Source organism: Panthera uncia, chromosome F1 (genome assembly GCF_023721935.1).
Source record: "Panthera uncia isolate 11264 chromosome F1, Puncia_PCG_1.0, whole genome shotgun sequence".
NCBI lineage: Eukaryota > Metazoa > Chordata > Mammalia > Carnivora > Felidae > Panthera > Panthera uncia.
In genome coordinates, this window is record NC_064813.1 from 65,743,159 (window position 1) to 65,765,011 (window position 21,853).

Consider the following 21,853-nt stretch of genomic DNA (forward strand, 5'->3'; position numbering starts at 1 on the left):
TAAAAAAACGTTGGAAAAAAATTAAAAAAAAAAATAGACAAAGGGCTTGAATAGACATTCTCTTCCTTACCTCGGTTCATTAATAAGTATATTCTTCCATTTGCCCAGACCAAAAATCTGGGGGCCATCGCTGAATGTTCTCTTTTTCTCACTCATCACATGCACTCTATCATCAGACACCACTGGTTTTATCTTAAAAATATACCCCGGGGGACCTGGATGACTCAGTCCCTTAAGCGACTGACTCTTGGTTTTCGCTCAGGTCATGATCTCACATTTGTGAGATGGAACCCCACATCGGACTGTGTGCTGACAGCACGGAGCCTGCTTGGGATCTTCTCTCTCTCTCTCTTTCTCTCTCTCTCAAAATAAACTTAAAAAAATAAACTTTAAATAAATAAATAAATAAATAAATATATATATATTTATATATATATTATATATATATATATATATATATTCAAAGGTATTTATGATGCCTTTGAATTCTAAGTCAGATAATTTTCCCTCCCCTTTTTGAAACACTCCGGTGGTTCCCCATTTATTCAGAATAAAAACCAACATCTACGTGGCAATGGCCTACAGGGTCCTACAATCTCTCTCATACCCACCCCCAGTATCTTTCTCCTTTCATCTACCTCTATCACTCCTGCCTCAGGACCTTTGCATGGGCTTCTGCTTAAGTCTGGAGGCATTTCCTCTGCCATCCACATAGCCCATGCTTTCATTTACTTCATGTTCCATTGTTCAAACTCTGCCCTATCAGTGAGACCTACTCTGAATCTCCTATTTAAAATTGTACAGGGACGCCTGGGTGGCGCAGTCAGTTAAGCATGCAACTTGGCTCAGGTCATGTTATGGTTTGCGGGTTTGAGCGGGTGATGTGCTGACAGCTCAGAGTCTGGAGCCTGCTTCAGACTCTGTGTCTCCCTCTTTCTCTGCCCCTCCCCCGCTAGCGCTCTGTCTCTTAAAATAATAATAATAAACATTAAAAAATTTTAAGTTGTACACACCCCTTCCACTCAAGCTTCTTTCTGCCACTCGATTCTTTCCTTCATAGCACATCACCATCTAATGTCGGTACCTATTTGACTTATTTCTCTATTATTATCTGTCTCCCACACTAGAGTGTATGTATGCTCTATGATCACAGGACGTGTGTGTTCTGTTCAGTAGTGTGCCCTCGGCACCTGACAGCGCCTGTCACATAAAAAGTGCTCAGTAAATATTTGAGTGAATGAATGACTGGATTTCAGCACTGAGAGTGCTCACCATATGCCAGGCACACAGACACCCGGCGGAGCAGCAGGTAGTACAAGAAGGGATTGCAGGGGCGCCTGGGTGGCTCAGTCGGTTAAGCGGCCGACTTCGGCTCAGGTCACGATCTCGCGGTCTGTGGGTTCGAGCCCCGCGTCGGGCTCTGTGCTGACAGCTCAGAGCCTGGAGCCTGTTTCAGATTCTGTGTCTCCCTCTCTCTCTGACCCTCCCCCGTTCATGCTCTGTCTCTCTCTGTCTCAAAAATAAATAAACGTTAAAAAATAAAAATAAAAATAAATAAATAAAAAAAGAAGGGATTGCAGTGAAGGGGGGCGGGGGCACTAATTCTGCATGGTAGGTTAGAGAAGAATCTGGAAGGGATGATGTTCTAGGTGGGAGAAGAACCTCACTGTTCGTTCCTTGAGGCAGGATGTCTGTTCATCTCTGTGTTACCAAGACGTGGAATAATGCCAGGCACTCGGGAAAGGTTTCCACGAAACTGCGCGGAGGTGCTCAGAAGCTGTAAGTAGCACCAACGCATGTTTGGAGGAGCTGGAGGGAAGGCGCGCTGTTCCGAGGTTTTCGTTTCTTTATTCTGGATCTAGCGAAAAGCCATCTCAAGTGTTAGGAAGAATTTTTTTTTTTCTTTTAAGTAAGCTTCTCTTGACCCTGACCAGAGAATGGAGCCTGGAGGAGAGCGGCAGAAAGGTGGAAGAGACTGGTGCGGGGTCGGCTCTGGTTGTCTCGGTGAAGTGGTCGGGACCCGGTGAGACTGCAGAGGTGCCGAGGAGTTCGAGGGCGAGCGAGGTGGGGGGGGGGGGGGGCGGGGGACCCACCCAGTGGTGTGGAGGGGTGGCAGAGAGGAAGCGTAGGGTGAGTTCCAAGCCTCCCCTCGTAGGGGGACATTGGAGGGGAGCAGGTCTGGAGGGGTTGACAAACTGGACCTGGGAGATGGTGCGTTAGAGACGCCTGGGGTTTGTCTAGTTACAGGTAAGCAGTAGCTAGAGGGGCGGGCAATGCCCTGTCCCCCACGATACCTCTTCCCGGTGGCCGTCCCTGTTGCTGCGTAGTGAGCCCTGTGAGGACAGGAAGCAGACCTGACTCCTGTGTCTCCCGCCGTCTAGGCCAAGTTCTGAGCCATAGCAGGTGCCGAGTGCACGTTCGCCAGATGGATGGGCGGATGCGCGTCCTTGGTTAAGAGGCAGGAGTGGAAGCAGCAGGCCTGGAGACCTCAGAGGGAGGGAACCCCTGCCCGAGGGAACCCCTCGGAGAACCCCTGTCCCTGTCCGAGGGAACCCTCAGAGGGAGAGAACAGAGCTCGTGGGAACGAGATGCAGAGGCAGACGGGGAGGCAGGTGAGCACGAGCGCACCGCAGCCGGAGACCAAAGGACAGGTGTTGCAGGAAGGAACTGTCGCCGAAGTCTGCAGAGAGGTCACATCGGGTGAGACTGACCAAGGCTGTGCTCTCACAAACGGTAAGCACCCCCGAGGCCTCGGTCGCTCGAGCATAGCGCCCCACACTGCAGGCTGTGGACCTTCTTTCTGACAGGTGAGGAGCTGGGGGGGCGGGGGGGGGGCAGACAGGGGAGGCTTCTGGACTCACAGCAGGTGCCGTCCCGGAGGCGTGTCCTGCCCGAGGCCCCACAGCCCCGGGCCTCCAGGCCAGCAGGGGAGCCGCGGGAGAAGGCTTGTGGGTCCTTGGAAGAGTGGAAGCCAGGCCCGGGGTAAAAGTGCACTGGGCGGCGGAGGAAGAGGAGTCCGGAGGGGAGAGAGAAACCCCTAGAGAAGCCACGTAAGGCCAGCAGCGAAGACACGGCAGGCGGAATCTAGAGGGGACCCTTGTGCATCGAGTTCACAACAGCCAAGAGGTGCAGCCAACCGGGCGTCCGCCCACAGATGAGCAGGTGAGGACATCGAGGCCAGCGCCCCAGGCGGAGCACGCGTCAGCCCCCAGAGAGGAGGGAACGCATCCTGGGCCTGGGCTACGCCACGGTGACCCTGGAGGATACTATGGTGAGTGGAAAAAGCCAGTCGAGGAAGGCCAGACGCTGTACAATTCCCCCTGAAGCCCCTGAAGTGGTCAGACTTGTAGTGAGTGGAACGGTGGCTGCCAGGGCTGCAGGGAAGGGGGCTGTAAGACGAAAACGCCCTAGAGATGTTACACAGCAACGTGAATATCATTGACACTACTGAGCTTAAAAGTGGTTAAGAGGGTAAATGTTACGGTATTTGCTTTGTACCACGATTCAAAATAAATATGTAAATAAAAACAGTAAACCATAGGGGAAAAGAGTTATGGGAAAAGGGTGGCCAGGTGTGAAGGTGACACAGAGGTAGTCTCAGAGAGTCATTTGTGCGGAGAAAGCCAGACCACAGGGCATCGGAGAGGGCGAGGGCCTCCCTGGGGTGGGGAGGGGCAGCCAGAAAGGCCCCTCTCTGGCGTTTGGTGGGGAGGGTTGGGGGGGCAGCATTCTCGTGTGTTTGGTTCCCGCAGAGAACACCTAGCACACCTGGGTGGGGAGGGGGGGAGACGGAAGGCAGGGGTCGTGGAGTGAGAGGGCAATGCCGGGGGTCTTGGCAGACAGAGGGAAGGGGCTTGGTTAGCCCGAGGGAGGTGGCACGGGGGTGTGGACAGAGCGCCGCGTGTCAGATTTGGGACATAAATCCAGTCCACGAGAGTTGACACCAACTGGGGCCGTGGGGAAGGGGTGCCGAATCGGCGTCACGGGAAGCTGGGACAGCTTGGAACAGTAGCTGCGGGGATCAGAAGTGGCGGGGGTCAGCGACAGGTGAGGCACGGCCCGGTGGGTCCCGGCTGAGGCTGCCGCCCCCCAGCTGCGCTGGCCTGACAACGGGGTTTGAGCCACTCTCCTGCAGCGCCTGAGCAGAGGAGAGGGCTGGGGGGCAGGTCCCGGGTGGGGAGCCAGCAGCGCAGGAGAGACCAGTCACCCCACAAACCCAGAGCCCCTCCCTGCTGACGTCGTGGGACTGCCTGCTCGCCCCACCCCCAGGGTCCTTGGCTACGGCATGCTGCTCGGACAAAAGCACCACTCATAAGCTTTGTCTTTTTAATAAAAAATAAACTGTCTGTGACAAGCAGTTTTCTGAATCCCAAAATAAAGGAGGGGAGAGGACAAAGATCAAGGGGTCAGCCACAGCAAAGGAGTGAACAAGGCTCAGATGACCCCTGTTACTCCAGCCAGGCCAGCAGGGATCACAGTCTCCCCAACTGAAGCAAGAAGGAAGGTGGTCAGACTTCCGGAAAGACTTCCCGGGAGTCAGCGGTGCATGGTTGACAAGGGAGGGGGAGGGCGCGCCTCCCTGCAGATCCCCGGGAGGGGGGCGCTGGCGTCTGAGGTGAGGTGGCGGCTGCGACCAGAGTGGGGTCGCCAGGGGTACGGGCGTGCTGTCCTGTTTGTATGTTGGTGTTTATTACCACAGGGTCCTGGACGACCCCCCCCCCCGCCCCGGGGGGTTCTGGAACAGCCAAGCTGGAGAGCCTGTGTGCATGGTGGAAGGAAGGCCCACAGGGGGTCAGGCCGCTGTGTCCAGCCCCGCCGAGGGCTCCTGGTGGCACACAGTGGCAGGAAAAGGTGGTCTTTCGTGGTACTCCCCCACCAAGTCCCAGGTCCCCACAGCCGGCATGGCCAGGCGCCCTGCCCACCCTACAACCCCGGTCTGTGCCCAGAGTTTAAGCCACCTCGGAACCCAGACGGTTGTTGTCCGCGTCCACCTCGCCGGCAGAGGTCGTGTGGTCCTTGGGAGGTTGGAGGTGCTGCTTTCTGCTCAGGGGGGCCTTCTCCCTGGGAGGCAGGGTCTCACAGCCCCGTACCTTGCCCCGGGCTCGGAGCGCCCCCAACGGGGAGGCAAGGAGAAGGAGGAGGGCTCCAGAAAGCACGAGGGCCAGGAGCACAGTGACCGTGAGGAAGTGAGGCCAGTAGGACCGCTGGGCGGCCAGGGCGGCCCCGCCCCCGACCCTGGTCAACGGGGCCTCCACACGCTCCCGGGGGATGCCCGCCAGTTCGGGGTCCAGGGCCAGGGGCTGATCCTGGCTGTGCACCCAGTAGGAGACCACAGGGTAGGAAAAGTCGTTCTCCGTGGCCCAGCACTGGTACAGGCCCCCCGCCCCGTCCTGCAGCAGCAGCAGCAGGGAGCCGTTGTAGACCGCCGCAGAGGCCTCTGGGACCGCCGCTTTGCCGTGACTCCAGCGGTAAGACGCCAGGGCTGACAGGCGGGGGCAGGGGAGCTCCACGATGGAGTTGGGGACAGACAGGACTTCTTTAACTGGAGGCGAAGGAAGGGCGAGCGGTTCAGGGAGGGGAGAGGAGGGCAGGAAAGCTGCGCCAACATTTGGACCCTGACTCCCCTCTCCCGCTTCCATTTCGACTCCCCAACTCGACTCTGACCCCTCCCCTATCTCCAGTCTGGACCCCAAACTGACCTCAGTCCCTCTGACTCCAGCTCTGCACCAAAAACAGACTGCGGCCTCAATCCTGAATCCCAGCTTAGACCTCCTAACCTTCCTCCCTAAGCCAGGACCCATATCCGTCCCAAATCTGGGCGTTCAGGTCTCCAGCCGGGCAGGTGCTGGGGGAAGAGACTGAGGCAGAAAGGCCCATCCCTGCCCAGAAGTCCCTGAGCCTCCCCCGCCCTCCGCCCCCCGGTTTCGCACTCACTGATTTCGGGGCGGCTCTGAGGCTGGCGGCTTCTGCCCGCGGGGCCAGTGGCACAGGCGAACCGTGGGTTCCCTTGCTCCACATCCTGCCTCCAGGACTTCCTGAGAAGGTGGGAGAGCACACTCATCCCTTGAAACAGACCAAAGTGGGAAGAGGAGGAGGAAGAGGGGAGGTGAACCCAGGATGGCTTGCTGTGGCCCCTCCCCAGGAGGGGCGCTGTTGGAGGGAGTAGCCCCCGGAGAGAGGAAGAACCCCGCACGATGGGGAAGAAGGTCTTGGCGGGCCAGCCTCACTGCCATCCGGGACCGGCACTCACGGGATGGGGGTGGGCAGGAGGCGGCAGGTCCGGGACTCTGGATCCCAGGCACAGTGGGGGTCCCGGGCAAGGACACAGTCCACACAGCTCTCATAGACGCTACAGTTGGCTCGTGGGACCCGCCAGATACCCCTCGAGGAGCCCGCAAACACTGCACCCTGCAAAAGAGAGGGAGAGTGACGGGGTCACCCTGCCCAGGGAGGACCCGGCACCCAAGCCCCCCACCTCATCGGAGGGCCCCTTGCCACCTGTGCGGGGGCCAGCAGCAGGTTGCGGACAGGTTCAGGTTCAGGGAACAGCTGGATCTCCTCCACCAGATGGACAGTGTTGTTCCCACTCCCCACAGCCTTGTGGAGGGACCCCGTGGCTGTGGGGAGAGAGCAGAGACTGTCACGGGTCCACAGACCCTTCTAACTCCAGATGGCCTCCCAGCTGTCAGACCGTTCCTGCTGAGTGCAAAGTGCGCAGACACGGATCTGTCAGGCTGTTGCCTTCGATGCCGCGGAGATCACGTAAGTCCCGTCGTAAGTGGCTCACACCCCCGCCCCTCTGCCCCTCCTGTGCTGGAACCCAGCCCACTTTCCCCACGGACTTGGGGCCGAGGACAGCTGAGTGCTTTCCGGAGAAAACCATGTCACCAGCCACCCTCAGCTCCACCGAGTGTCCCTGCTCCGAGGCACTTCAGTGAAGTCCACCCTGACCACCCTTTTAAAAACTGCCATTTCCTTAACTGGCATTCCTCATCTGCCCTCGTGCTGAATCACTTTCTAATCTCCTAACACGCCGAGTAGTGACTCATGTGCCGTGTTTATCGGCGGTCTCCGTGCATTCCACACGGACCGAGCTCTGGGGGCGTTCTGCTCTCTGCTGGGACCCGGGGTGGGCACCGCTGACAGTGGCTGGAAACATGTCCTAAAAGAAGGAAGGAACCTGCAGGTTTCTTCCACTGAAGCTCAAGGTCACCCCCGCCCGGCCCTCCATAGACGCGCCTGGCAATCTTCCACACTCCCCGCGGGCTCTCTCTCCTCCTTTCCACAACGACTTTTGAATCTACCCCCTTTCTCTCCAAACCCCCCACCTTCTCTACCCCTCACCCCCAGCCCAAGACCCTGCGTCCTCCAGCTGCACGGAGGGGCCTGCACATAACCTGCCAGCCAGCCACCCAATCCTGCCTGTTCTACTCACTCACCACCAACCCAGCACGGGTGCTGGCCCCCACCCGTGTCCCAGGCTCCGGCTTCCTGCTCTCTCTGCAACTGTACCTGCCAGTGACGCCCTGGCCTGCCCCTTTCTTCACCACCTGCCCCTCTCCTGGATCCCACTGACCTTTCCTTCTTTAAAAAAAGCATGCAAGCTGTCGCCCCCCCCCCCCAGTGTCCCCTCCCTGCTTCCCCTCACAGCAGACTTCCCAAGGAGGGAAGTCTGTCCGGGTTGCTCCCAGTTGCCCTCCACCTGCCCGCTCTTCACCTCTCTCCATGGCTCCTCCATGAGAGAAACAGCTCCTGCGAAGGCCCCCAAAGCCCTCTGTGTTTGTCACCCCCTCCGGCACTAAAGCTCAGAAGGCACGGGTAACCCCGCTGTATTTTTAGAGCCTAGCAGGGCACCAGGCACATAGCCAGTATTGAGAAAGCATTTGTCGAATGAAAGCACGAGCGAATGAACTCCAGGGCTTCCCTCCTCAGCCTGAAACGCAGCCCCTACGTGGTCGCCGAGGGAGGTCCTGGAGCCCTCTACTCACTGGTGCCCAGGTACATGACCAGATGGCTGTGCCCATCGACGCCCTGGACTGTCTCCACCGCGAGTCTCGTGTACTCCACGCCAGACTTCACCAGCACGGGGGTCCCCACCACCTGCTCGTCCATCAGGAAATGGTCCTTCATGAAGGTCAAGGCTTTATCAGAGGAGGGGCCCACGGAGCACTAGAGCGGGGAGGAGGAAGATCAGGTCGGCTCTCTCCTTCCCGTGAGCTCACCACTGCCTCTTCCCTCCCTCCCAGCTTCAAGCCTGCTGCGCCTCCCTCCCTCCACGCAGTCCTCATCTTAGGAGGTGGTTAAACTCCGGAGCTGCCTGGCCTTGAATTCCAGCCTCTGAACACCGCGCCGCGTATATCGCAGGCTTGCGGCGCGCACGAGATGCACGAACACGCGAAAAGTAACTAGAGCAGGTGTGACATGAAGAAGGTGCTCAGTAAGTCTCAGCGGTTATTACTTTCCTCCCCCTCATCACCTTCATCCAGGGTGCCCGGCAGGAAGTAGGGTGACAGCTACCTGCTGTGGGGACCACGTCTCACTCATATCGGGAGCCCCAGGCATAGCCAGCGCAAGACTGGCACACAGCTGGTGCCCAATGGTGTTTGCGGAGTCAGTGACTGCATGACGGATGCGACAGAAAGGGGTGGTGCAGCAGGAAGCGCTTGTCACCACGGTGTGGCATGAACTTGCCACATGAGTCTGGCAGAGCCCCTGCTCCATCCGGGGCCTCCTTTTTCTCACCCATAAAGCGAGGGGGACGGCGGACGCGGTGGGCCGGCTGTTCTCCAGAGGCCCTGCCAACACCAGCACGCTGTGTGTCCCGATCTCAGTCAGGATCCTTGTCCTCCACACCCAAAAGCACTATGTTAGGGCCAGCCCAACTCTGTCCCCTGCAAGCTGTGTCCTCAGGTAGGTTTCCCCACCCCGCCCTGCTATGAGCCCCCATTTCCTTGTCTGTGAGTGAGGTAATAACATCCATGTTTCATTCTGATGCCAGAATGAGCACACACACCTATTCTCACTTCCTCCCCCGAAAACGTGGGGGGTGGGTTAAGGCAGAAAGCTACAGGGACTGGGAGAACAGGAGGGGAAGCGAAGGCAGCCACAGTTTGGAAGCTGGAAAGCAAATGAACAAACGGTAAAAGACTTAGCAGGAAAAAAAGAAAGGACTTTTCTTAAGCCAGCCCTGGGGTAGCCAAAGCTGTCTGATTTACAAGGCAGACTTCCTAAAGGTCATGAGTGAGTGGCCCCAGCCACCTCCAGAAGTGAGGCAAGGGAGGCACGGAGTCAGAAGAGTATTTGGAAGTCTGTCCAGGACGGAGGCTGGTCTCCTGCAGCTCCCGTGGCTGGGGGACTGGCCCCGGCAGGGCCTGGCCCAGGTCTGGAGGCTCACTCTCTGGAGAGGGTAAAGTAGAGGGTCTCTGGGCGGAGGGCACGGGCACACCATGGAAGCAGGGGTGAAGGCAGGGAGGCTCAGTGCATGCTGAGACTCCGCCCTCACCCCCTCTCCCCCAACGCCAGCAGCCAGGCCGTCCCCCTCCGAGCAGAAGGCTAGACGAGGGCTCCGGAAAACTGACTGGAGGTCAAAGGTAAGACTTGATGATATTCATGTTGAGGGTCCCCAAGAAAACCGCCCAGCCAGGCCACCTCCAGGGGACAACAGTGGAGCCAAGTCCCATCCACCGGTGCAGTTTCCAAACAGCTGCATGGTCCCCACCCTCAAGTACAGCAAAGAGCCCAGGGCTACCGGACCAAAACAAACAAATGGAAAACAAACAACGCAGCTAAATGATTCAGAGAAAAGAGACCTTCACGCAAAGTAGTATTACCATTTTCAGAGAGCTAAGTGAAGAGAGTGTATCCACGAAACAAGAACATGATGCTACAAAAGAGGACTCTACTTCAAAGAGGGAGCCAGACACCATGTGTGTCCTGAAGGAAGACACACGACCACGGTGAAGGGATCAAATCAAACTCATGTTACTGAGTTTCTAGACCCAACCTCCAATGAATTCCTTAAACTCCACCACAGAGAGACATGGTCACCAAGATCTAGACAGTGAAAAATTCTACATGACAAGTAAATGGCAAGAGAAAATAAGAAGATGGAAAGGGAATGTATAGATTAAAAGAGACTTAAAAGAACAACGCCTGGGGGCGCCTGGGTGGCTCAGTCAGTTGAGCATCTGACTCTTGATTTCGGCTCAGGTCATGATCTCACAGTTTGTGAGATCGAGCCCCACGTCAGGCTCTGTGCTGACAGTGCAGAGCCTGCTTGGGATTCTCTCTCTCCCTCTCTCTCTGCCCCTCCCCTTCGTGTGTGCTCTCTCTCTCTCTCTCTCTCTCTGAAAAAAAAAAAAACATAAAAAAAAAAAAAAAAAAAAAGAAGACAAAATTGAGACACTCTCCCAGAACGTAGGGCCAAACCGAAGTCTTGGAAAGCTGGACAGGATTTAAAAATGGAGAGGACCAGTCCAGGAGGGCCAGAAAGAAGCAAGAAAACATTCTAACATGAACGTGTCCACTCCATGAGGGAAGGGACTTCTGTCTGCTCTCTTCACTGGTGTATCCATTCCCTAGTGCTTACAACAGTGGCAGGCGGCCTCAAAAACTGTCTGTTCATTAAAAAGAAAATAGGGGGAAACAGTTCAAGAAAACTTCAAACTGCAGGAACAACTTCCCAGGCTGAAGGGGCAGCCTGAATGTCCAGCACAATAAATGAACAGAGTCCCGTCAAAGCACAACACTGTGAAATTTCAGAACTGGGGACAAAGAAAAGGCACTACAAGATTCCAGTCAGAAAAAAACAGGACATTCAGAGACTTAAGAATCAGAATGGCTCTGGGTATCTCAGTAACCCCCTGGGGAATAACAGGGCAAGCCTTCCAAGTTTTGCAGGAAGCTTAGTTCTAGTCTAGAATTACCTGCACACATCAAACTACCAAATGTGAAAGTCGAATAAAGACATTTTCAGACACTCACAGTCTCAAAAAGTTTACCTCCCCTGTATCCCTTTCCAGGAATCTATGGAGGCCACGTTCATGAAATAAGATAGTAAAACAAGAAAGAAAAAAAAAAAAAAAGAGGAAGTCACAGGTTGCAAGAAACACGAGAATGTCACGGACAGATACAAAGGGAAAGCCCAGAATGATGAGCAGGGAAATTCCAGGATGGCAGCGGTGCCCTGGCCCCGGACGGCCAGCCGCTGGTCCAGGCCGCAGTGGATAGGAGCCCTTTCCAGGAACGTGAAACTGTTTGAATGCCTAACGGCTGTGTCTTCAGAAGAAATGCAGATAATTGAGGAAGAGTCTGAGGTTGAATTAATGATAAGAGCTTAGAAAACAAAGCAAGCAAAAAAAAAAAAAAAAGAGATAATTACTAACCCCAGGGAAAAATTTTAATTATGTAAAAAGGAAAGGTAATCATGGCCTTCTACGTGGCTCAGTGGTGCAGAAGAGTCCGATATAAATATTGATCTAACCAAAATTGTGACAAAACTACCCTGGGAGATGAGGGGTGGGTGCAGTGGTGTGCTGGCAAAGCAGTTCTGGTGTGGGTGTCGGGGATCCCTGTCTCCTGACTCATCGGGTATGCCAACTGCCGTGACCGATACTCCCCCCGAGGCTGACCTCAAGCTACCAGCGTAATGTCAGTGCCCATGAATTTGGAAAGAGACGCACAAAAACAGTTCTTGCTAGCTGCTGCAGGCCACACACAACTGGGGGGCGAGGGGGGGGGTGGCAGGGGGGAGGGGGACGAACACAGTTAAATCCTCACCGTCCAGAACGGGGAATTCAATAGATCCTGCCTGAAACTGAAGCATCAAGAGGCGGCAATAAAAGTATGTTAGAAACGGGGCGGGGTGCCTGGCGGGCTCAGTCGGTTAAGCATCTGACTCTTGATTTCGGCTCCGGTCACGATCTCACGGTTCGTGGGATGGACCCCCGCATCGGGCTCTGCGCTGACGGCACCCAGCCCGCTTGGGATTCTCTCTCTCCCTCTCTCTCTGCCCCTCCCCTGCTCGTACTCTCTCTCTCAAAATAAGTAAGTGAACATTTGAAAATAAAAGTACGTTAGAGATCTGGAGATAAATACACAAAGTATCGGCTAAGAGAGTTGAAGGTGGTTGTCCCTCTAGAGAGGGAAAAGCGTAGGGCAGGGAATAAGGCAGATTTTTACAACCGACCGTGTAGCTCTCTATGATTCTTTAGATGGTGACCGTATAGCACGCGGATCAAAAAACAAGACTTGAATAACAAACGCAGATGAAGATGCCAGGCAGTCCTTGGCACAGCCCGTGCCCCCTTGTCTGCTCAGTGATGTGCTCAGGTAAGTGGTGTGCACTTGGCGGAGGGAGTGCTTCTCTGTGAGTAGGATGGGGTTGGAACAGCTGGGCCAAGTGTGTATCTGAGCAGACAGGGCCGGTTAGGGCAGGAAGCACCAACGATTGGACACTCGCTGCGCCACGACAGGTCCTTTGACATGGGGGAAGCGTGTGTGTGTGTATCTGTGGAGGGCGGTCGCTCGGTGTTGGGGGTGGTACTCACGCTGCCTGGCCGGGGACTGATCTCGGGAACCCCGTAAGTAGTCCAGCGTGAAGTCTCTTTGTTCAGCTCCTTGTACTTGCCCTCAAAGACACGTCTGAAGTCCTTGAGAGAGAAGGCACAGACGGCAGAGCTCCTGGTCCCACCGATCTGCCTGGGGACAGCCAGAGGGGACACTGTTATCTCCTCTGCTATACCAGGAAGCTTCCCCTGTAGCCCTGGCCCACCCTGGTCAGAAAGCCCAGGAGGGAAGGGGTGTGGAGGGTGGGGCTGGCCTACCGATGCCTAGTCTCCCCGAGCTGTGGTGATAAGGCTGGGGAGTCCCTTGTGGACCGTCTTGGGACCTGAAGTGTGATTATCCTTAAGGAGAAGTGATTGGGGCTCAGGCCGTGGGGGTGGCTGCTGCCTGTCTTGCCCAGGCTGGGCTGTACCCATGGGAGGGGCAGTGTAAACAGCTCCCAACAGGCTCCAGATGAAGCCCTGCTCCTTTTGGTCCTACTGATTCCTGATCCTCAGGGAACCAACCAGAGCCTGACTATGAGAATATTTGTATTCCCTCAGCCCTGGCCTGTGGACAACAGGTTTCTCTTGTTCTCTTTAACCTGATTGTGGCACACATCCTGTTCTCGGTTCTGGACGTCATTGATACCAGCCTCTGCTTACAGCAGGTATTTTTGGTACCGGACACATGGTCAGGAAGTACCTAAACACCGTGTGACCAGATCACAGCAAATCAACTGACTTTTCTCAGCCTCCAAGCAATGACTATTTTAACTTTAGTGATACTGATGGTGTTTCCCTTTTTGCTTTGGCCATTAGGAAGCTCAGAGCTAAATTGTGATCAGCACCTGGCACTGCATAAATGACAAACATCTGTAATGCGTCGCCCCAGTCCCTGCCTTGTCTTATTTTTCTTTTACTCCTGTTTCCTTATCAGTTTTTATCGTATCTTGTCTCAATGTTTGCCTTTGGTAAGCTGTCTCCTATTTTTTTTTTTTTTTTGGAACCAGGCAGGCTATAAACTAGTAAGAACCTGAGTTTTCTTTTTCCATCTACATGAAGGGGGTGGGTCTGATCCGTGGGACGTGGTGGCGATCACACGCCTTCCTAGGTGAGGTGCGCGGAGTGACAGCTCCAACCCGCCGGCCCCACGACCCGCGCGCGCAGCCCCCGCGTTCCCGCCGCTCTGCTCACCACTGGGAGCTGAAGGTGGCGTAGACGCGGGCGTCTGCGGAGGCAGTGGCGGGCAGCAGCACCGCGTGGCGGACGACGTTGAAAGGCAGCTGCCCCGGCTGCGCGCAGAGCAGCTGCGCCTTCAGGAAGGTGGTCCACTTCTTCTGCAGCAGCTTGTCTCCGCCCACGTCGTTCTAGGGCCGCGTGGGCGGAGTCAGTGGCGCCCCGCCCCGCTCCGCGCGAGCCCTGCGCCCCGCCTCCCGCGCGCCCGCCCCGCTCCCATTGGGTCCTGGGCACTCGGCCCCGCCTCTGCCATCTCCCCATTGGCTGCCCCGCGGCCAGCGCCGCCTCCCGCCCGGGCCGCACACCTTGCAGACTCTGGCCACGCGGGACGTGTGGAGCTTCTCGAAGAACTCGAACTCGCTGGCCGTCTCCTCGAAGAAGAAGTAGACGAAGTGGGTCGAGGGGATGGCTGCCACGAAGGAGGCGTCCGCTGCGGGGCGGGGCAGATAGGCTTAAGGCTGGGACTACCCCCGCCCCCACCCCCCCAAGCGCTGGTCCGCAGGCTGGATGCCTGGAGGCCGGCCGAGGGTGGCCCGGGGGGGGGGGGGGGGACACCTGGTCCCTTTTGTGTTTACTGACGTTTCGCGGGGCTGAGAACTGCACCCCCAGCAACAGTACTGCCTCGCACGGAGGAGGCCCCCTTCAAGAAGGGCACAAGGGGGAACAGCGGGTCTCAGGTTCTCAGGCCTGGCCTCCGCGCTTGCTCTGGGACGGGCCAGACCTGTGCTGGGGACTGGGGTCCTTACGCTGCAGCCAGCGGAGGAAATTGTCGGTCTTGAGGACAGGCTGGGGTCCCAGCGTGCGGATCAGGATGGGCTCGCTGCCCAGGAAGTTGTTCATGGTGCCAGAATAGAGCATCCCATCTAGGGCGGGGAGAGGGCGGGAGGCCTCCTGGTTGGAGGGGGTCCCTGCTCTCTTCAGACCTGCCTCTGCCTGAGGCCAGCATTCACATCAGTCTCTGGCCCCCTTCTGTGTTCTACACCTTCCTGTGGTGCCCAGAGCCCAGCTCACAGACCCCGCTGAGCCCCCTTCTTAGGGAATACTGCCTCAGGGGATAGTCATGCCTTGTGTCCCTCTGTGCACTGGCCTTGTCCAGCCTTCCTCTGGCTGCTCCCTCACAGGCCCAGCAGAACCACTTGGCAGGTAGAATCACTCCTGGTTCCCCAAAGGTGGCCGTGTTTTCCGCCTCCACCCCTTGGCCCTGCCCTTCTCTTCCTGGAACATCCTCGTTGCCCATCTACGTATCTTTCAAGGTCCAACTCAAAAGCCAAAGGCCACCTCTTCCAGGAAACCAGGGCGGGGAATCTGTTATGGTCTGTGTCTGGGAGGGCACAGGCCGTGATTTCTCGTAAACTCCACAGAAAAAATGGCTGAGCCTCAGGCCTCTCTTCTGCCCAAGACCCTTCCCGGACCCTCTTGCCTGCGTGAACCTCTCTATACCTCCCTCCCTCCACCTCCTTTGGGGCAGCTTCAGCGGGATTGGTTGGGGTGCCCGAGTCTCTCTCTGACCTGGTGCCCTGAGGCTCCTGGCTTCCCCTCCCTCCATCCCCTGCCTTTCAGAAAACTGTCAGATTCCATATTTCCCAGAGTGACCTGGGAAGGCAGATACTGGAAACCTGATACTCACCTGCCAAGACAGCTGTGTGCTTATGGGCGGGGTCGAAGGGGCTTTGGCCTTTCCCCTCCACAACTTTGTCCTGGGAGATGGGCATCAGGTAGGAATCTTGGAGTTCCTAAAGGGGGGGGAGAGGCTGGGGGCCAGAACGCCAGGGTCTCGTGTCTGGGAAATGCAGGGCTTGAGGGAAGGAGAGGAACATGGAGGGAAGGTGGGGCCAGGAAGCTCACGAGGGTCCTGCATCTGGAAGAGCAGAATTTTCCAGAGCTCCAGAGGATGGGCCGGGAGTAGGTGTGGAAGGGATGCTTGGGTCCGAGAGCTGGGTGCCCAATAACTCACGATGAAGGTACAAGCGGGGCTGAAGGCGAAGGTGCCACATGTATATAGGTGGGTGGCGTTGAGAGAGACCAGGACACGGATAAAGTTGAAGCACTGTGTCTGGGGAGACAGAGAATTCAGGCTGCCCCTCCCTTGCTGGGGGGGAGAGGGCGGGGCACCCCCGACGCAGTCTCAGTACGTTTTCACAGAGGGTGATGCAGGCGTCATGGTGGAAACAAGCATCCTCCGCTGCCTGTCCAACCTGAGGTCTTCCGGTGGCGGTCTGGGGGCTCTGCCCAGAGCCCCTGCACCCCCACTTCGGCTTACCTCATTACTCTTCTTCTTAAAGGCACATTCTCTCTTTTTTTGGTCACTGGCCGGCCAGGGTACCTGCGGTGGGGAGTGGGGAGGGAGACGAACGAAAGTGAGGTCTTCGCCTCTAGCTTTGACCTGCTGCCGTCTCCTTGGGCCAGGCATGAAGTCACCGGAAGGCATGGTGGCCAGTGACATGCTAATGAGCTGTAATAACATCAGCTTGTGACTGTGGCCACTGCTCTGATGATGCTGGCGTTCCTTGGGACGCAGCTCTATGGTAGAACACGGCCTGCAGAATCAGACCTGAGTTTGAATCCAGAATCGGCCGCTTGGTGGTTAAGTGATCTCAGTCAATTGCACAAGCTCCTGGAGGGCACCCACCAGGAACATATGCAAAGTACCCTTAGGGCAATGCCTGGTGTACAGAGCAGCTGTTGTCAAACCACACGTTTCCTGGAGAAATTGTTTAAAATGTCGGTTCCTGTCTGCCACCTCAGAGAAGCTGCATCTTCACCCGGCAACCCATATGCGCAGGTGGCCCACAGGCCACACGCCGAGGGGCACAACCGGGAGATGCTCAGAAATTGCTCCCTCTCTCCCTCCTTCCTTCCTTCCCCCTCTCTTCCTCACACCATTCCCGTTAGGAGGCTGACTGTAATTTAATACACAGGCTTCAGTGATTTCTCCCAGTGGGTGGATGTCATGTTGCTGATATCATCGGAGTCAATGTTTCTGTCGTATGTCAATGATTTCCATTTCAGCCATTGTAGCAGTTAGTATCGTTCAAGCAGAATGCAGGGTACCAGCAAGTAGTGAGACCACTATGGTATCTCTTCTCTGTTCTGCAGACCGGGTACATCCGACCCGGTAGGATGGGTAGTCGGTCATGCGTAGGCAGACCAGGCACAGGGGTGGGGAGGCACTGTCGGCCCCCTCCCCACCCCCAGCCCATGCCCTTCACCCCTGGCCTGCTCACCATGTTCTTCAGCTTTGGCATCCCCGGATCCTGGATGTTCAAGGCCAGGATGGCCTCCCGAGCCCCCACGTAGAGAGTGCCTCCATCACCACTCAAAAGCAGAGTGTCGAAATCCTGGAGGCCCTTCTGGTGGAAGAGGCTGAGAACCCTGCGTCCGTCCCCTGTTGGGAGTTGAGGAGAAGGGGTGAGTGATGAGGGCTGGCTGGGCACAGAGCTGACTTCCGAGATTGAGGTGGGGAGGGGAAGTGTTGGCAGAGTGTGCCCCCCCAGGCCCTGGCAGCCAGACCTACACTCCACCAGCAGCCGCCCCCCCTTCACCCACCCTGCTGGGAGGGCAGGAGTTTTGTGTTGATCCCACAGCGGAGAGAAGAGGCAGCCAGAGACAGGGTAACGACAGCCCGGGGCTGGGGAAGGGTGGCCTGAACCCAAGAGACACACAAAGGGCCAGCAAATAAAGTGAGCCACAATGGACACGCTTCCAGGCCTGGCGGGGGGTGGGGGGCTGTGGGGGGCAGGGGGAGGAGCAGGGGGAGCAGAAGGCAGACAGACAGATAGGACTGTGTGTCAGGGTGGCTGTGGGCTGTAGGGTCACACTCACCAACCCCCCTTCCCTTCTCTAGCAGGACATTTCTACCACTAGAATCACCACCATGAGCTGAACAGAGAGGAAACGTTCATCCCCAAAGGCCCCTGTGGGCGTGCCTGGCTGGCACCTGTGTGGGGGCAGCGAGCCGGCCACGGGAGGCAAGCGGGGCCCTCATGGTCACCTTGGGGTGGTGGTGGTGCTGGGGGGATGCTCCTGTCCCGCTGGTACATCGGCAAGGGGACAGCCTCCCCCCCCCCACCCCGCAGGGCTGTGTTTGCACGTCAGCCCTAGAGGCCTGTCCTGTCTAGCTGACTGTTCCCTTTGGAAGCTGTGAGAATCTCAGGGCCAAAAGGAGAAGTCGGCAAGGTGCTGGAAGGGGCGGCCTCCCCCAGACCTGCGTGAACCCCTCGGTTACTGGACGCCCCATCCTGCGGCATGACCTCCGGGCCTCGCATCCGCTTCCCGCGCAGAACCCGGAGGGCCGGCTGAGTACCAGAGTTGCTTATGTTGGGGATGCCAGCACCGGACACAGAGGAGTCCTCGCCAACAGCGGCCAGCGTGCGTGTCCTTTACCAGGTTGCCCCAGACAGATACCAGAGACACAGCCGTGCCCAGGAGACCCTGCACCTACAACTCCTGGCATATCCCTTCCTGAGCCTTCTGCCTGCAGCTGAGAGGGCCGGCGGCAGAGCGTCAGGGCCTGCACCCCAGCGGGCCACCCCGAGTTCTCTTATTCCTGGCGTCTGGACGTGGCGCGGTCCAGCACCATCTGTGTGGTTGTTGCGGGCCTGGTGTGTGCGGGGCCACCGGGTCCACGGATGATCTTCTGGCGTGGCTGTTGCCTTGCGGGCACGTGGGGGTGTGAAAGCAGTTAGGGGTTGGAAGTGCCCGGCTTGAGAACAGTGACATGTAAGGAGGGAAAGAAAAACCACCAGCCCTGGAGAACCACCCCGGCCCCTTCCTCTCTTCCCTTGGTCTTCCCCCTTAGTCTTCCGGCCGTGGCACATAGTTTCCTCATCCACCCCTTCCTCTGCCCCTCCCCTCCAGCTCAGCTTGCCGCCCTGCGCTACCTGGCCGTCGGACACTTACCTGCGTGGTATATGACCCTGGGTAGGGGCCCCTGCCCAGCGGCCCCCGCGGTCAGCAGCCGTGGCAGCAGAAACAGCCAGAAGAGGAAAAGGCCCGGGAGGCTCCAGGGGTCCGGGCCCGGGGCTAGGAGGGCCATGCTCAGCCAGAGGCTGTCACCAGATGGCTCTGCGGAAACAGACACCCAGACACCCTCTGGGTGAGCAGGCCTCACCACATCCCCCCCGGGGAGCCAATAGGAGAGCCCCAGGCAGCAGAAGTGCGTTTGGGGGTGGGGGTGCCGGGAGGGGACAGTTTCCTTTCCAGAGTGCCTTCTGAGTCTCACTTCCATCATCCACGGGCACCAGCCTGCTGCCTCGAGCTCCCCTGTGGGTCGGAGTCCGGCTTCCTGCCTGCCCTTCTGATCTTTGGCCCCCAGCAGCCCTGCTCTGCCCTCTCTCACCTGAGTCTCAGGAAGTCCTTCTTGCTGTCTACCCTTTGCCTTCCCTCCCCGTCGCCCAGAGCCCAGACCTTTCCCTTCCCCGGGCCCGAGCAGGGGACTTTCTGGGGAGCAGCTTCCTACGCTCAAAGTGTCGGTTAATCAGACCCGTCTCTGCTGGGACTTTCAGATCTGTGGCCGACCTCTCCCCTGGCCTCAGAGGACCCAGGCAGACCTGATTCTGCCTATGCTGACCTCTCCCCTTCCCCTGCTGGGTGCAGGTCTTGACACTCTGGCCTACCTGGCCCTCCCTTGTAGGGAGGTAATGAGGGGCCGCCGCCAGGCAGCTCTGAGGCTGCCCCTCCCCCTGCTCTCTGACTCCCTGGGTCGCTGCATCAAGGTCCCCAGGATCATCACCCCCCAGCCGCCCACCTCATCGCACATACCCTCGAGCCAGCCACAGTGCAGAACCCCAGGTGTCCAGAGTCTTGGGTAGGGGTGCATCCAAGGGAAAGAAGAAGGGGCTTCCTAGGCCCCAGAGGCAGGGGACAGGGGATGGAAGGTCAGCCCGGCTGGGCCGGGAGTGCAGCCCGCCAGGTACCCATAGCGCCAGAGCCGGCACTGAGAGCTCTGGAAAACCAGAATTTCCACCTCTGGAGTCGAGTTGTGACAGATCCCTGGCTCAGGCGGAAGTGGGGGGGGGGGAACGCTGGGAGGGCAAGAAAGGAGACACGCCTCTGCCCCCCCCCTCCGTCTATCCAGAAAGTTTCTGGGCCATGCCAGCCACCCCACTGCCCTCTGTCGTGCCACCTCTAGTCCAACCAGCCCGGGAGTGGCTTCTTCTCTTGCTCAAGATTTCTCAGATAGGACGTGACCCTGTCCTCTCTGTTCCTCTTTTCGCTCACCCACAAGGCGGGGTCTCTCCACGGCTGTGTGCTCAGAAATGCCTGCGGTGGTCTCCCCTTGGGACCCCCGCTTCAGGGGGGCCGCGGTCTTGAAAGACTAAGAGGGCTGCGTTGGGCTCTCCCCCGTGGCTTGTTCCCTCCCACGGCCTGGCGTCCATCCTTCCCCGGGGCAGCATCAGGCCAGGGGGAGCCCAGAAAACTTCCCATCTGAGCTCACGCCCAACCCCCCAGTGTCTGCTCACCTCTCCCTGGAGGCCCCGGGGCGGGGGGAACCTCCTAATGCAGGGTTAACGAGGCATCTCCAGCCGGGGCGCACAACCTATAAAGTGGGTAGCTTCCGGCGCACTCGGCCCCAGGCCGGCTGGCTGCTGGTTTAAGAGCACGGCCATCCCAGGGCTAACCTGACTCGAGCTGGTGACCCAGCTCCTTCTCACACTGCCGTTGCTCAGGCAGGATGGCCTTCCTGCCGTGTCACTGCCATCCTTCTGGTCGCGGTGCAGCCCGTCATTCCCTAGAATTCCCGGTCAGGGCCCACTCATCTTCCCTCAGTTTCTCTGGGGGCTGGTCCCGGCCGGAGCCCTCCTGACAACTGTTTCGTGGTGACCAGCCTAAGACTCTCCCAGACTTTCATGGAGGCTGGTGGCCAAGTCCTGGGGAGAAGCCAGGGGCCACGCCACTCAGAGAAAGTCTTCCAGACTCAGAATCCAGGGAAGGGAAGATCCCTCCCGAACTCCGCCTTCTGCGCCTCCCCAACCCCTAGTCCAGATCTGGGACCTGCTCTGCCCCTTGGCCTCTCTGCTTGAACAGATTGGCTTATCTGGGTCACAGGGAGGGGTTCTGACTGCGGGGGAGACGGGGGAGGCAGCCCAGCTCCAAACTCCCAGCCCGACGCCCTGCGTCTGCCCTCTAGAAGTGCTCAGTTCACCGGGCTGGCCCTAGTGCCTCCTGCCCCAGAGACCCGGGGATTCTCCTTCCCCAGCCCCTCCCGCCAATACGAGTAGTTCGCGTTATTAGGCCTTGGTCTCCCCAACAGTTTTAGCAGATGGGCACCACCATAGTCCCATTTCGCAGATGAGGAAAGTGATGTTACACAGTGAGAAGCCAAGTTAGACTCAGATGGGCCTCGTTCGGAAGCCAACCCCTTGGCCACCCAGTGTGGTCCCTTCTCAGCTCTGAGCCACTTGGATGGGGAAGACACCTCCGAGGGAGGGGGTGGCCAGCTCTGGCTCTTCTGGGCTGAGAAACTGTACCTCAGGGACTCCCGACTCCGGAGGGGACAGAGACCTCTCTGGCCATCAGGTACGGGCACCAGCCCCACACGCAGCAGGGCCATCCGCTTCCGCGGGAGAGCCTGCCGGGGGGGGAGGACACCCTGCCCACCACCGTCCCTCTTGCGTGGGGGGCTCTGGAGTCGGAGGCAAAGTCACACGGCCATCACCCCCGTGCGGCTGGGGAGCCCACGGCCAGGGTGGCTTCGGGGGCACATGACCCGGGCAGTCACGGGGGCCCCCCATTCGGAAGGGCCCACACGTGACCTAGTGCTCTCCTGCTGCCGTCCTGAAGGTGCCTGATCACTGCCGAACGCGGGACCCCACGTCTTCACTCTGCGTCAGGCCCGCAAGTGACGGAGCAGGTCCTGCCCCGGCATCAAGCAAGCTCGTGACTGCCAGGGCTCCTCAGCTGACCTTCCTCATTGTCCACACAAGAAGCCAAGGCCAGCAGGGAAGTGTCTTGGCGGGGGCTGGGGTCTGCAGGGTTCAGGTGGGGCGGTGGCGAGAAGGGGCCAGGTGTTCAGGGCCCAGCCTTAGGGGCTGTGACATTTCATGGCACCGATGTGGGGGCTCCCCAGCTTC

The 21,853-nt window shown here is 58.0% G+C and overlaps 1 protein-coding gene and 1 long non-coding RNA gene across 5 annotated transcripts in view; one reads left to right on the forward strand and one right to left on the reverse strand.

The window, feature by feature from the left end:
* Positions 1-4,312: 4,312 nt before the first annotated feature.
* The window catches only part of SEMA4A (semaphorin 4A), a 20,976-nt gene continuing 3,435 nt past the window's right edge, over positions 4,313-21,853 (reverse strand). Inside the window, exons 1-15 of one of the 3 annotated variants that reach the window (XM_049634810.1) lie at positions 19,542-19,988; positions 18,681-18,845; positions 17,006-17,166; positions 16,042-16,104; positions 15,736-15,834; positions 15,409-15,514; positions 14,528-14,644; positions 14,087-14,211; positions 13,740-13,912; positions 12,549-12,699; positions 7,989-8,169; positions 6,499-6,617; positions 6,251-6,408; positions 5,935-6,035; positions 4,313-5,542 (exon numbers count right to left, since the gene is read on the reverse strand). In XM_049634810.1, the coding sequence (XP_049490767.1) occupies positions 4,950-5,542; positions 5,935-6,035; positions 6,251-6,408; positions 6,499-6,617; positions 7,989-8,169; positions 12,549-12,699; positions 13,740-13,912; positions 14,087-14,211; positions 14,528-14,644; positions 15,409-15,514; positions 15,736-15,834; positions 16,042-16,104; positions 17,006-17,166; positions 18,681-18,845; positions 19,542-19,599 (2,370 nt within the window). In that variant the 5' untranslated portion in view covers positions 19,600-19,988 and the 3' untranslated portion in view covers positions 4,313-4,949. Of the gene's footprint in view, positions 5,543-5,934; positions 6,036-6,250; positions 6,409-6,498; positions 6,618-7,988; positions 8,170-12,548; positions 12,700-13,739; positions 13,913-14,086; positions 14,212-14,527; positions 14,645-15,408; positions 15,515-15,626; positions 15,709-15,735; positions 15,835-16,041; positions 16,105-17,005; positions 17,167-18,680; positions 18,846-19,541; positions 19,989-21,853 lie in introns of those variants that run through there. The other 2 variants (XM_049634811.1, XM_049634812.1) reach the window with 2 other exon arrangements.
* On the forward strand, positions 8,181-13,582 carry LOC125925689 (uncharacterized). 2 transcript variants are annotated; one of them, XR_007458901.1, is made up of 4 exons: positions 8,181-8,437; positions 9,523-9,590; positions 12,213-12,330; positions 13,211-13,582. It is a non-coding gene; the product is annotated as an uncharacterized LOC125925689 (long non-coding RNA). The 2 variants fall into 2 exon arrangements; XR_007458900.1 differs by lacking the exon at positions 8,181-8,437 and having other exon boundaries at positions 8,802-9,590.